General features: G+C 41.6%; 1 protein-coding gene across 1 annotated transcript in view; it reads right to left on the minus strand.

The window, feature by feature from the left end:
* CIT (citron rho-interacting serine/threonine kinase) overlaps window positions 1–14,258 on the minus strand; it is a 3,433,971-nt gene that overhangs the window by 2,022,985 nt on the left and 1,396,728 nt on the right. The window contains exon 18 of the mRNA XM_044069760.1: window positions 10,972–11,067. Within this exon, the coding sequence (XP_043925695.1) occupies window positions 10,972–11,067 (96 nt within the window). The remainder of the gene's footprint in view (window positions 1–10,971; window positions 11,068–14,258) is intronic.

The raw sequence follows: 14,258 nt of genomic DNA on the forward strand, positions 1-14,258 counted from the left end.
GCATTAGGGGCTGAAAAAGTCACCTCACTGAGTACCGGCTGACTGGTGACTAGATTAATGGAAGCGTTGTCGGCAGTTTTGGACCTATGCGGTCTGTCTCTGTCTTTATTCCTTATGTTTTTTCAGATGATCAGTAGTCTGATGGCTTACCGAAGCCATTTCGGAATACAGAGATCAACAGCAAAAGAATTTAGCAACAAAAATAGCCCAACGACGAATGGTTTGGGCGTTAAACAAGGCACAAAACCGACAGTGAGGGATGTCGTGGTCTGGGCCTAAACAGGTGACGCAGTAAGAATGAAAATCTCTGTGAGGTATTTGCTTTCCATAGGCAAGACAATTGTTAACTTTTTCTGACATCGGTTAGAGCAAGAAAAAAGGATCCCCAACAGGGTACTTAGCTTTAGAAGACTTCAGGATTATCAACTCGAAAAATTTCAGGTAGCGGCCGACTGGCACTTGCGAATTGCTTCTGCTTTGGGCTCCTCCTCAGCAAGAAAGACTGATGTAATGGTGTTGGCTGACTGTTTTTATACCCCTGACGACCTGACATCATGGAAGAAGCGACAGCATCTGACGCAGAAATACTAAGACTCTGGTATTCGGGCCGACTGAGGGCTACCTACAGGCAGATAACCAAAGTGTGATGACTGCAACAGTGAAACACGAAGAAAATCAGATTGTTTGGTTTCCACTTGCTCATCACATGTGGTCCCAAAGAGTGATAGAACCAATTCCTCCTTCCCAGGTGGGGAAGAGGTTTTATTCAATGATGCTCCTGATCTCAAAGAATGAAAACACTTGGAGACAAGTTCTGGATATTTCTGTGTTAAACCTGTTTGTGATGGTGCACAAACTCAAAATGATGTCACTTCACAGCCTGTGACCTCTACTACTACTACTTTCAAGTTTCCTGGTAACACTAGACTTAAAAATGCTGATCTCATCCCTATTTATCCACGCTTCAGGCTTTTCTTAAGGTTGTGTGTGTCTGGACCACATGATCAGTTCTCTGCCTCAACCTTTGGACCATCCACTGCACCAATGGTATTCACAAAGTGTTGAGCTCCAGTTACAGCTCACTGCAGGCTACAGGCTATCCACATTTTTCGGTATTTAGACAACTTCCTTATCTTTGTAAAATATCAGGAATCTCTCTGTTGGGCGAGAGATCTTTTGCACAAACTGGGATTCTAAAAAAAATAATTAAAGTCTTCTCGACTCCCTCACACAGGATTGTGTTCCTGGAAAGTCAACTAGACATCTCAGTTCAAAATGCATTTATTCTGCAGGAAAAAAATAGGTCTTTTTTAGATTTATTTCTAAGTTTTTCCACTTGGACTTCAGTCATTGCAAGGGAATACCTCAGGACTTTGGGTCTCGGGTATCTCTATGATTCGCATAATACCCCTGGACAAGACTCTACATGAGAATGATAAGGTGATAATCTGAAATCTTTTTGGTCCCAGTATCAACACCTTTTATCTTTTTAGATCCCAGTACTAGGATTTGTCACAAGAGAAATCACTTGGTGGAGACAACAGATATCCTTAAATTAAGGTCACCTCTTTTCCTTCCCTGCTCCAAAGCAGTTAGTCACCACAGATGCTTCAGACTTTACTTGGGGAGCAGTTTCCGGAGAGACAAAAGCTCAGGGGGTGTGGGGCACTAAGGACAGAGCCAAGCACATAAATATCAAGGACATGTTTGCCCTGATCAAGGCACTTAATTCTCTGAACTACCTTTGGTCCCTGGGACCTCTTCAGGTAGTTACAGACAATACCACAGTGATGTGGTACATCAACAAGCAAGTGAGAACTAGGTCGTACCCTCTTTGCAGACTAGCCATGTTAGCTTGGGATATAGCTTCACAGCACAATCTCACTCTACAGGATTCTAACTTTCCATCAGAGAGGAACAATGCAAACCATCACAAATAGAAACTAACAATCAGGACTCTTCAACTGACCGCCTGGATGATGGGGTCTTAATTCCCTTTAGGCACCTGTTTTCTGAGGTCGTGCATCAGGTACTAATGGAGGCAAGAAATCCTGCCACTAAAAGTCATACAGTAGCAAACAGAAAAGGTTTTCTAGTTGGTGTCAACAACATAACCAGCACCCATTCAGAGCTAGTTGTTCTCTAATTTTACTATATTTGAGTGACTTACTATACTATGGCCTTTCTTATTCCTCTATCAAGGTTCATCAGACAGTTCAGCAATGTTAGTCCATGGATCCTCCTCTTCCAAGACAGTCACATGTCAAAATGTTCTTCAAAAGGGCTTTGCAGAAGAGGCCTCGAAGTAAACCGGTGGCCCCTCCTGGAAATCTTAATTCTGTGTTAGAGAAACTAACACTTTCTCCATTTGAACCAGCTAATCTGCCTGACTTGAGGTTCTTACCATGGAAAACAATTTTATTGACTGCTTTGACTTCTGCAAGAAGGGTATCTGATTGCAAGCTCTTATGCTGAATTAACCCTATCTCATTTCCACAAGGACAAGGTTTCTTTCAGAACTAATCCTTTTTTATGCCTAAAGTGCTATCTAACTTTAAGTCAATTATCTATCTCCCCATATTCTTTCTTGAACCTAAAAATGAGGGAGAAATGTTACTCCATACCTTGGATGTCCACAGACAAACTCAGGTACTATCTTGACAAACTAAATCTTTCAGATCATCGGATCAATTGTTCATTTCTTGTGAAGGTAAGAAGGAACAACTAGTATCAAACCAGACTATTTCTAAATGGTTGATTAAGGCTATTACCTATTGTCATACTCCTTCTCCCCCTTGGAACCTTTCATTTGTGCTGCAATCTCTTACACAGAGTCCCTTCAAACCTGCTACAACTTGTGATATGAAATTTCTATCATGGAAGACCACTTTTCCGGTAGCTATAACATCGGCAAGAAGAGTTTCCAAGTTGTAGACTTTTTCTATTAAACCACCATATTTGATATTCTGCCACCAGTACTGTTAGCCTACAGGGTGCTGGCGGAAATTGGGGTACTGTTGGCCGAAGGAGAAGAAGAGGCAGAAGACATGGCTGAAGGCAGGAAGAGAGGAGAAAGGCTAGGACTGTGGTAGTGAGGGTCGGAACTTTGAATGTTGGCAGTATGACTGGTATAGGGAGAGAGCTAGCTGATATGACGGACAGAAGGAAGGTTGGTATATTGTGTGTGTAAGAGACCAGATGGAAGGGGAGTAAGGCTAGATGCATCAGAGGTGGGTTCAAATTGTTTTATCATGGTGTGGATGGGAGGAGAAATGGCGTAGTATGCTGAGAGAATTTTAGAGGTGAAAAGAGTGTCGGATAGAGTGATGTTTATGAAGCTGGAAATTGACGGTGTAATGATGAATGTTGTTAGTGCATATGCTCCACAAGTTGGGTGTCCAATGAATGAGAAAGAAAAATTTTGGAGTGAATTGGATGAAGTGGTGATGACTGTACCCAAGGGTGAGAGAGTGGTGATTGGAGCAGATTTCAATGGGCATGTTGGTGAAGGGAACACAGGGGATGAGGAAGTGATGGGGAGGTATGGTGTTAAAGGAATGCAGAAGGTCAGATGGTAGTGGATTTTGCGAAAAGGATGGACATGGCTGTGGTGAATACGTATTTTAACAAGAGGGAGGAGCATAGGGTGACATACAAGAGTGGAGAAAGATGCACACAGGTGGATTATATCTTATGTAGGAGGGCCAGTTTGAAGGAGATTGGAGACTGTAAAGTGGTGACCGGAAAAAGTGTAGTTAGGCAGCATAGGATAGTGGTTTGTAGGATTACGTTGGTTATCAAGAAGACGAGAAGGAGTGTGAGGGCAGCACCAAGGATCAAGTGGTGGAAATTGAAAAAGGGTAATTGTGAGGTGGAGTTCAGGGATGAGTTAAGGTAGGCAATGGGTGGCAGTGAAGAGTTACCAAATAGCTGGGTAACTACAGCAGAGCTAGTAAGGGAGACTACTAGAAAGGTGCTTGGTATCACATCTGGACAGGAAGGTCGACAAGGAGACATGGTGGTGGAATGAGGAAGTACAGGAGAGTATACAGAGAAAGAGGTTGGCAAAGAAGAAGTGGGATTGTCAGAGAGATGAAGAAAGTAGACAGGAGTATAAGGAGATGAGGTGCATGGCAAAGAAAGAGGTGGCAAAGGCTAAGGATAAGGCATATGAAGAGTTGTATGAAAGGTTGGACACTAAGGAGGGAGAAAAGGACCTGTACCGATTTGCTAGACAGAGGAAGTAGGGATAGCTATGACGAGAATGAAGAATGGAAAGGCTGTTGGCCCAGATGACATACCTGTGGAAGCATGGAGGTGTTTAGGTGAAATGGCAGTGGAGTTTTTAACCAGATTGTTTAATGAAATCTTGGAAAGTGAGAGGATGCCTGAGGAATGGAGAAAAAGTGTTTTGGTACCGATTTTTAAGAATAAGTGTGATGTGCAGAGCTGTAGTAACTACAGAGGGATTAAACTGATCAGTCACAGCATGAAGTTATGGGAAAGAGTAGTGGAAGCAAGGAAGGGATGTGATGATTAGTGATCAGCAGTATGGCTTCATGCCTGGAAAGAGCACTATAGATGCGATCTTTGCTCTGAGAGTGTTGATGGAGAAGTACAGAGAATGTCGGAAAGAGTTGCACTGTGTTTTTGTAAACATAGAGAAAGCATATGACAGGGTGCCTAGAGAGGAGTTGTGGTACTGTATGAGGAAGTCAGGAGTGTCAGAAAAGTATTTAAGAGTGGTACAGGATATGTACGAGGGTAGTGTGACAGTGGTGAGGTCTGCGGTGGGTGTGACGGATGCGTTTAATGTGGAGGTGGGGTTACATCAAGGATCAGCTCTGAGCCCTTTCTTATTTGCAATGGTGATGGACCGGTTGACAGACGAGATCAGACAGGAGTCCCCATGGACTATGATGTTTGCAGATGACATTGTGATCTGTAGTGAGAGTAGGGAACAGGTGGAGGAGACCCTGGAGAGATGGAGATATGCTCTAGTGAGAAGAGGAATGAAGGTCAGCAGGACTAAGACAGAATATATGTGTGTGAATGAGAGGGAGGATAGAGGAATGGTGAGGATGCAAGGAGTAGAGGTGGCAAAGGTGGATGAGTTTAAATACTTGGGGTCAGTAGTTCAGAGTAACGGTGTGTGTGGAAGAGAGGTGAAGAAGAGAGTACAGGCAGGATGGAGTGGGTGGAGAAGTGTCAGGAGTGATTTGTGACAGACGAGTACCTGTAAGAGTGAAAGGGAAGGTCTACAAGAGGGTAGTGAGACCAGCTATGTTATATGGGTTGGAGACCGTGTTTGAGAAAAAGGCAGGAGTTTGAACTGGATGTGGCAGAATTAAAGATATTAAGATTTGCACTGGGTGTGACGAGGGTGGACAGGATTAGGAATAAGTATATTAGAGGGTCAGCCCAGGTTGGAAGGTTTGGAGACAAAGCCAGAGAGGAACGATTACGTTGGTTTGGACATGCGCTGAGGAGGGATGCTCAGTATATTGGGAAAAAGATGCTAAGGATGAAGCTACCAGGTAACAGGAAAAGAGGAAGGCCTAAGATAAGGTTTATGGATGTGGTGAGAGAGGACATGCAGGTGGTTGGTGTGACAGAGCAAGATGCAGAGGACAGGAAGAAATGGAAATAGATGATCTGCTGTGGCGACCCCTAACGGGAACAGCCAAAAGAAGATGATGATTTGATATTTCATAAAGACAGAGTGACTCTCCAGACCAACCCTTCCTTCATGCCCAAGGTAGCCATGGAGACAAATTTGAATCAGTCCATGCAGTTGCCAGTTTTCTTCCCCAACTTCTTCAATAAAGGGGAATATTATACTGCATACACTTGACGTTCATAGGCAACTACATTTCTACTTGGACAGGACCAAGAGTTTCCACAAATCTGGCCAGCTGTTTGTGGCATTTTCTATTAACAGACAAGGTCAGGCGGTTTCTAAGATTACTATATCTCACTGGATTTCAAAATATATTTCCATGGTCTATTCCTTAAAGGGTTTGTCACTACCAGGACCAGTCAGTCCCCATTCCACTAGGTCTGTGGCTATGTCAGCTGTCTTTTTGACCCAGCATTCCTTGGATGAGATTTGTGCTGCAGCCACCTGGTCTACTCATCACATTTGTTAATCATTATAAGCTCAACTTAGTTTCCACGACCAGGGCTTTCTTTGCCCCCACAGTCCTTTAGCATGTCCTTCCATGAGGCCACCCAGGGTTTTAGGGTAGCTGGGGACTCTGACCCAAGAGTAAAGAACAGTGACATGGATAACATCAAATAAAGAGTTATGCACTTATCAACATCAGATAAAGACTTATGTACTTACCATAACTTATCTGTGTTATCCTATGTCACTATTCATCACTATCCCTCCCTCCTTCCCCGGTCCTGTGGGACCTAGAGGAAGTGGAGATGTCATGTCTGGTGATTAAGGACCCGAGGAATTAGAGGGCAGCAAGGGATTATGGGAGTGGAGGAGCTCAAGCCTAAAAGCTGTCTGATAAGTTGCCAGTTTGGATCCTATGATGCAACAGTGAGGAATAGTGACATGGATAACATCAGATGTAGCTGATAAGGAGTTGGCTGATGGCAGTGATAACTGCCTTGTAGTCTGGGCAGAAAGGGGCATAGCTAGCAAAGTGTGTGTGTGTGTGTGTGTGTGTGTGTGTGTGTGTGTGTGTGTGTGTGTGTGTGTGTGTGTGTGTGTGTGTGTGTGTGTGTGTTTACTTGTCTTTATTTATTTTACATTTTTTGACCGGGTTGGTCCAACTGAGCTAAGTAGCCCTTTTTCAGCGAAGGCCCGGGAAGAAAAGCTCCAAAAGATTAAACATAGTTAAGCATATGCAACAATCTTTTAAGCAGAAAAAAGAATAATCTAGAATGTCTATAATAAATTAATGAATACATCAGTAATATAGAAATATAACCATAATTGGTAGAGGGCATACAGTACATATTAACATCACAAATAATAAAACAAAGTCCCTTATCGTATTTATAGCTCACATTCTCATCAGGGAGTAGTAAAGAGCATGGAAATAACTGAGTACTGTTACAGTAGGGAGTCAATAAAATACAGACAGGACAGTTTGTGGATTTTCTCGTAGAGCATTGCTTATGAGGGACGAATACAATGGTAAGTCCATTGACTTTTCAGGTATTCTGTGGTGGCAGCCTTAAATTTTTTTAGTTGCTTATTAGACCTAATTTCAAGTGGGAGACTGTTCCAAGCTTTGGTGAGGTTACAGCTGTATAGATTACGGCTAGACTTAGTTTTTGGTTTATGAGTTAATAGAAGGTCTTGAGTGGAGCTCCGGAGAGGTGTAGCAGGTGAGTAGTGGGAGAATAGAGATGAAAGGGTGGGGCAGTAAGAAGGTTGGTAGAGGATGCAGTGAATGATCTGGAGCTGGTAGAAGAGGAGGTGGTGTGGTAGTTCGAGCCAGTTTAGCTGTTTCAGTGAGAGGCAGTGATTGGACTTGTAGGTTTGCTGGGTGGCAAATCTAGCTATCTTATTGTAGGTTGATTCGGGTTTGGCAAGGAGAGTTGAATTAAGATTAGTAAAAACTTGAAAATTGTACAGTAGACTGGGTAGAAGGTAAGCATGGGAGAGAGCTACCTTAGCTTCCATGGTGAGAATTTTTTGTTGCGATATAGGAGTCCTACTTTTTGATGGGTTTTCCTGATACAGTTGTTGATATGCAAGTCAAACTTAAGACGGTCATCAATAATCAATAATAACTCCTAATGGCTTTGTATTGGATTCAGCCTCAATTAAGGTGTCATTTAGAGGACCACATTGAGAAGGTGGATCTGATGTGGTTATAGTTTATTGGTAGAAAAAGTATTAACTTGTTTTTTTGAGGGGATTAAGGATTAGTTGGTTTTCAGAGAGGCAGTTTTCAACTATGGTGAAGGTAGTCTGGGTGGCAGAGATGAGTTCTGAGGGAGAGTCAGCAATAGTGATGACTGTAGAGTCATTAGCTTATTGGACAAGAGTTGAGAGAGGGCATGAGGAGTGGAGTGAGTTGGTAAAGATGTTAAAAAGTAGTGGCCCAAGGATGGATCCTTGCGGGACACCCATTTTAAGTGAAAGAGGCGGGGAGTGAGCAGAGTGCCATTTCACTTCTTGAAGTCGGTTACAGAGGTAAGATTAGTTTGTGCATTAAGAAGTGGATGGCAGGCAATGTCAAAAGCCTTTGAGAGGTATAAGAAAAGGCAGGAGATAAGTTTGTTGTCTTCTCTGGCTTAGGGAAACAGAATTAAGGAAGAGTAGTAGGGCAATGATAGTGCTATGTTTAGGTCTAAATCTGTGCTGAGTTGGTGTAAGCAGGTTTTCTTGAATTAAGTAGTGTATGACTGGTTTATGAATACATTTTTCGAGAATTTTGGAGATTGGTGACAGGATAGCGATAGGTCTGAAACTGGTAATGTCAGTGGAGTTACCTCCTTTATGTATGGGTAAAGCATAGAAATGTTTCCAGATGGAAGGGCTATTTGAAGAAACCGAGAGGGGATGTCTACAGATGCTGAGTATGGTTTTAATTTGGAGAACAAAGATTTGATGCATCTGGTAAGTATAGGTTTAAGTGTGAATTTATTTATAGTGGTTGAGTTCTGTGGGGATTCTGTGTAGTTAGAAATATTGCTTTGAGTGGATGGGTTGGAGTTAGGGTTAAATAGTTTGGATATGAAGTCAATGAAATAGGTGTTGAAGGTGGAGGCAGTTTCTTCTGGAATTTTATCTGGATATGGATTAGGGGAGCTTGGAATACCAAGGTGTAGTATTTGGTTTATTGAGTTCCAGAATTTTTTGGATTAGATCTCATAACTGAGGGGTGGTTGTAGAAGAAATCTCTTCTGTCTTTGTTAATGGGTTTTTAGTCAGATTTCCAAGTTGTTTAAATTTCTGCAAGTCTGCTAAAATCTTTGTTTTTTTCTGTTTTCCATGCCTTGTCTCTCTTTTTTTATTAGGGAATGGGTGGTACTGGAGAGCTAAGGTGAAGTATTGGACTTTACAGTATATATATATATATATATATATATATATATATATATATATATATATATATATGTGTGTGTGTGTGTGTGTGTGTAGTGTGTGTGTGTGTGTGTGTGTATGTGTGCGTGCAAACCAAACCTCAAAGAGTGTGTGTCCATCTACTTGGGCAGGGACACAAAGCAGTGACTGGACAGAGAGGGTGCTGGAGGTCTTGGCTTGGCCACTCAGCTGAGATCTCCACTCTATAGCTGTGCCAGTGGGGAGTCTTATTGGGGATCTGGAGAGAGAGGGAGAAACTAGCCGGAGACTGACTGTGGTCTCTGTGTGTTCTTAAGGGAAATTGCACTTGATGTAGAGCTGCATCTGGAAATACTGTGTGTGTGCCCGTTACCCTCTCAGTGTACATCCCCCACAGTGGTGAGGTTTGAGGCTCTGATTAGTGGTCCAGTGGTGGGTCATCATAGACACTACTGTGTGTCTACTCCTCAGATGCTTGATTCTGATTCAGTGAATTGAAAAACATATAAATTGTACCAACTGTAAAGTCACTGCTCTCAAACTCACAGTGCAAAGCATTACATCTCTTATTCTACAGCCAAAGATACACACAGTTCTCAACAATCCTTGATTTTACTGAATACCTGTGATTTTTTTTTCTCAGATGTATGACTGTTCTTCAGACATTTTTTACACATTGAGTACTGCATTCACTAAATAATGACAGACATTTTGTGTTACAGCCTCATAACATTCAGCAAATGCATGCTAAAGTAAAACCTGTTATTCTAATACATTTCTAAGTATACAAGGACAATATTTATAATCTGTCTCTGATTTGGGAACTTCATCCTGATTTTTTTGCCTTTTTGCAGATTCTTAGTCCAAGAAGTTGACAGCCCCCACCACACAAACATACACCCACTTGCAATAGGGGGTATTTCAGATTTATTCCTGGTTTGCCTTTTTTTCTGCCCATCAGTAAATGTGATTAGCCACAGCTGCATTAAGTGTGGGGAAAAAGGAATATACATCACATTATTTTCTTTTCCTGACAATGCCCAGGGTGGTTTAATAGGCTGTCCTGAAGCCACAGCCTTGCATCCAGATGTCTATCTCTGATTAGCTTCCTTTCTCTCTCTGCCATCTGGCTATAATTGTGATTTGAGAGGCAATCAGAAAACAGAAGGCAGAACCATCACTGTTTTAAAGTGGAGCACTGCTTCACTTCTACGTGAAATGTGGAGCTTTCTGCAGAATGGGGTGCTTTTATAAATGTACTCTTAATATACTTTTTAAAGCACTAAACATTGGAACTTTCCTACCATGCAGATTAGGAAGAGAATCAAAATATTAAAGTGGCCAGAATGAACAGGGGATTGTTGAGGTGCATGTCTCACAGATTTGATGCAAGGATGTTGTGTGCTGAACAAAGGTGGTAAGAGTACCTTGAGTAGAACTAGGGTTTTTTAAAAAGATGGACATGAGAGACCAGAAAAGGACATGCACAAGTGTTAAGACTCACTGCAGGGTATCCACACAACAGTAAAATCACAAAAGACTATCTTCATTGACTAGATTTACTGCAAGGGGAATCAATGGTTTCCTGGCAAATAGGTCTAACTTCTGCATATTATCTGAACAAATGTTACACAGTTAACAGCTGTAGTCAATACCAATGCCAGAGGTACAAAATCAACATCACAGGAGGACAGCAGAAATGACAACACAGAATTAATGTCACTCTTCTAAGAAGAATGTTTCTGAAGCTGCATACTACATGTGCCACTCCGAAACGTACAGCTACTGCCACTGTTTACCAAAACAACACAACAAACACCACATCACTATTACTGCAATGCAGGTGTTCCAAAGAAGGTGCTAGTGACCTTTACATACAGTATATGTTGGAAAATAAGCCAAATGAGGTGTCTTTAAAGTAAGGTGTCACATACCTTTATTTTATCTTCATACAACTTCTCCTTCTGTGCCTGGTGGGCCTCCATGCGCTGTGCCATTGTCTGAGCTTCACGAGAACTCTCTTCCAGCTCCTACATGTGAACAACAAGCAGAAAATACACTTAATATTACAGCTACATAAGCAAATACTCCTTGTAAGTGTACTCCACATTAACCTCCTGGTTCTGTAAGTTAGAAGCTTGCACCCCATCAATCCAAACAGTATGAAAAATAACTTAAATTGTATTTATTTTTCTGGGTACAGTGACAATCTCCATTGATCTTTTTCATACTCAGCCTGGGTGTGGTGTCTGGTTAAGTAACTTGTTCAGAGTTATACAGTTAGATACCCATCGTATAAGCTGAACTCTACAGAGGTCTTCTGCAGTGGATAGCCACTGGGATTTTTTCTGCTGGACCATCCAAAATCAGCACATTTCTAAATTCTCTCATTCCTACATTTGAGGGAAGAGTGTAATCCCTGACAATGCATGCTAAGGCATCATTCACAGAGAGAAAACTAGTTTCTTTGTAAGTGGTCAATATCCATCTCTTCTAGTTGGGATATTCTCTTAAACTTGTTTCTTCCACTGTGTTTCCTATTAAAATACTAAGAATATGAGACCACAGGACATTTCTATTTCTCCATTTTCCACCATTGTCGTGGGGCATGATAATGATAAAAATATCACTGCATTACTGCTGTGCAACGTAGTGTTTCCGATATAATTTGTGAAACAAGAAATTAGTTTGCTGAACTTAAATAGAAGATACGTCTTCTGCTGAAGGAAAGGGACGCTACCTAGCTTGAAGGAATAATGAAGAGTCAAAAGCACACACTGCAGAAGACCTTTCACAGACCAGTGAATATAAATGTATCTGCTTATAACCAATAGAAGACACCCAAATAGGTGCAAATAAAAAAAATTAAAAAACAAAACGCTACCATGTGGTGGAAACTCGTAACTATAGTCAAAATTTATTTAACATGTAAAACCATAAATACTTAGCGCTTTCATCCTCTTATACACAGGGCTTCATTCGAGTAAGGCCATTCAACATAAAACACTTATTTAAATAGAATAAAATCATGTGATTCTAGCACCTGATTTTAAATTGGCACTTAGTTCTTAAAAAACATCTCTACCTAAACTTCTTGTGCTGTTATCCTAAAATACAAAATCATAACAAGTAAACAACACTAGATGGCTGACTTATCTGCTTATGTCTGACTTCAGAGTTCTTCTGCAGTAGGTAACACTTACAAACCATCCCAAGAAGTGAAAATTAAACCTCTAAGGAGGCAGTCCTAAAGCATCAAGGTACCAGAGGAAACCATAATGGAATCAAGTCCAAGCCATACTACCTGGTGAAGGTATAATATAAAGACAAAACGTCAGTGGTCAAATGTATGCGCTATGGACATTTCTGAAGGAAGTACACTTGTAGTGCCTTTGCCTTTGACAGCAGTGTTTTCCAAATGGAGGTTTGTCACTTGACAGAAAACACAATGCAGATAGTCATACACTAAAAAGGGTTTGCTTAGCCACTGCTAGCACATCTTCTTTATGGATTCAAGCAGCCAAGCACCTCTTCCATGTTCTTATATTCATGGTTCCTCTTTTAGGTAAAGCGTGAGCTGGCACTAAACATCCAAAGTATGAAGGTCTCAATGTTCCCTGGATTCTACTATCCCAAAGAAAATAGAAATAGCATTGTATTGGTTTCATGGACAATAGGGATACCATTACAGGGGCATTTTGGAGAAATATGGGCTAGTCCTAAGGGACAGCCAATCCCTCTGAAATATCAGCTAGCTTTCTACAAGTAATGGCTTTCAGTATGGAGATCCTGCAAGTACAGATGATCATCAAAACAAGCACCTATGAAGAGATGAACTTCACAGCGACCAAATCAGACAGATGGAATAGAGGACAGGAAGCCTGCCAGTCAAGGGGTCTATATGACATCCACGAAAACCGCTTTAAGTGAATGACTATTCAATTAAAGATAACCAGCGAAATCTAACTCCGTCAAACAGCCATTCCAGTGAATTTTGTCCTAGGGGGAAAAAATGCTTGGCCAACCTAAAACCAGACAAAATTTAAAACCCTTTCCCCCCACACCTCTCTAACTAAATATACCAATTCTGAGATCGCACTGCACTGGGGAAAAGGGCAAATTCCCGATGATGGCCAAGCGTTTTTTCCTCATAGAAAAAAATTTGCTGAAATGGCCATTCGTGGGAGTTTGATTTTGCTGGGTATCTTTCATTGGAGTCATTCGCTGAAAGGGGTTTTTGCAAATGTAATATAGACCCCAGTAAAGAAGGTTCTTCAAAGGTAGACAAAGCTATAGAACACCCTTAGGAAGCTACTTATCAGCCAGTGCTCAGCTGCAGATCTACCATCTACAAGGACATGGTGTACAGAGATGGCAGAAATTTACATTCTGGTTGTAGAACAGCTAAGATCCAATCAAGTAAGTGCCTGACATGAAGTCAGGTCTACAAGTAAAAACTAGAGTCCCACAGAAAACCCTTATCCAAATGAAGAAGCTGCTTCACTTAGCAGAATACTGCTGTAGTCCAACTGCAGACTAGGAAATCTACACCGCCACTATGCTACCTACACTAAGGCGGAAGATATAGTGAATCTACGGAGGGTTTTTCATCCAGAAAAAAGGTGGTTATTGTCACACTGTACTCATCCCTCATTAGACTTGTTATAGAGTACAATGCCCCATTTGGTATGTACCTCACAAGACATCTGCAACAGCTGGAAAGGCCGCAGAAATACTTCACTAAAAGAATCACAGGCCTAAAGCAGATGCCCTATGCTGACTGTATAAAAAAAAAAACTTCAGCTAGACTCTGTGGCATATCGTCTACTCAAAGGCGATCTCTGCTTAACATACAAGGCCATGTCAAACCCTGAGCTGTTGGACATGCTCCACTTAAAGAAATCCCAATCCCTCAGAGCCACATGCTCCAGGGATCTAAACCTTGTCATCACAATGAACAAAACATGCTGGAGGGATAGGTTCCTGACCCAGAGACTCACCATACTCTGGACTAGACTGCCTCCCTTGGCCCTCTTCAAAATGAACCTTGATGATTGGATGGGAGATAGGAAATTCACCCTGGGGATCACGTCAGTCACCCTGCTAGACAGGGATCCAGAGAAGTAAATATTGTGGAAAGAAATATACAGGGGATTGTTATGGCTAGGCTTGTATAGGCCCTAGGGCCGATAGCCTAGTACCAACCTATGAACCTATAAAT

The sequence above is a fragment of the Protopterus annectens genome, chromosome 4.part0, assembly GCF_019279795.1.
Source record: "Protopterus annectens isolate FY-2018-M chromosome 4.part0, PAN1.0, whole genome shotgun sequence".
In the NCBI taxonomy this organism is placed as follows: domain Eukaryota; kingdom Metazoa; phylum Chordata; order Ceratodontiformes; family Protopteridae; genus Protopterus; species Protopterus annectens.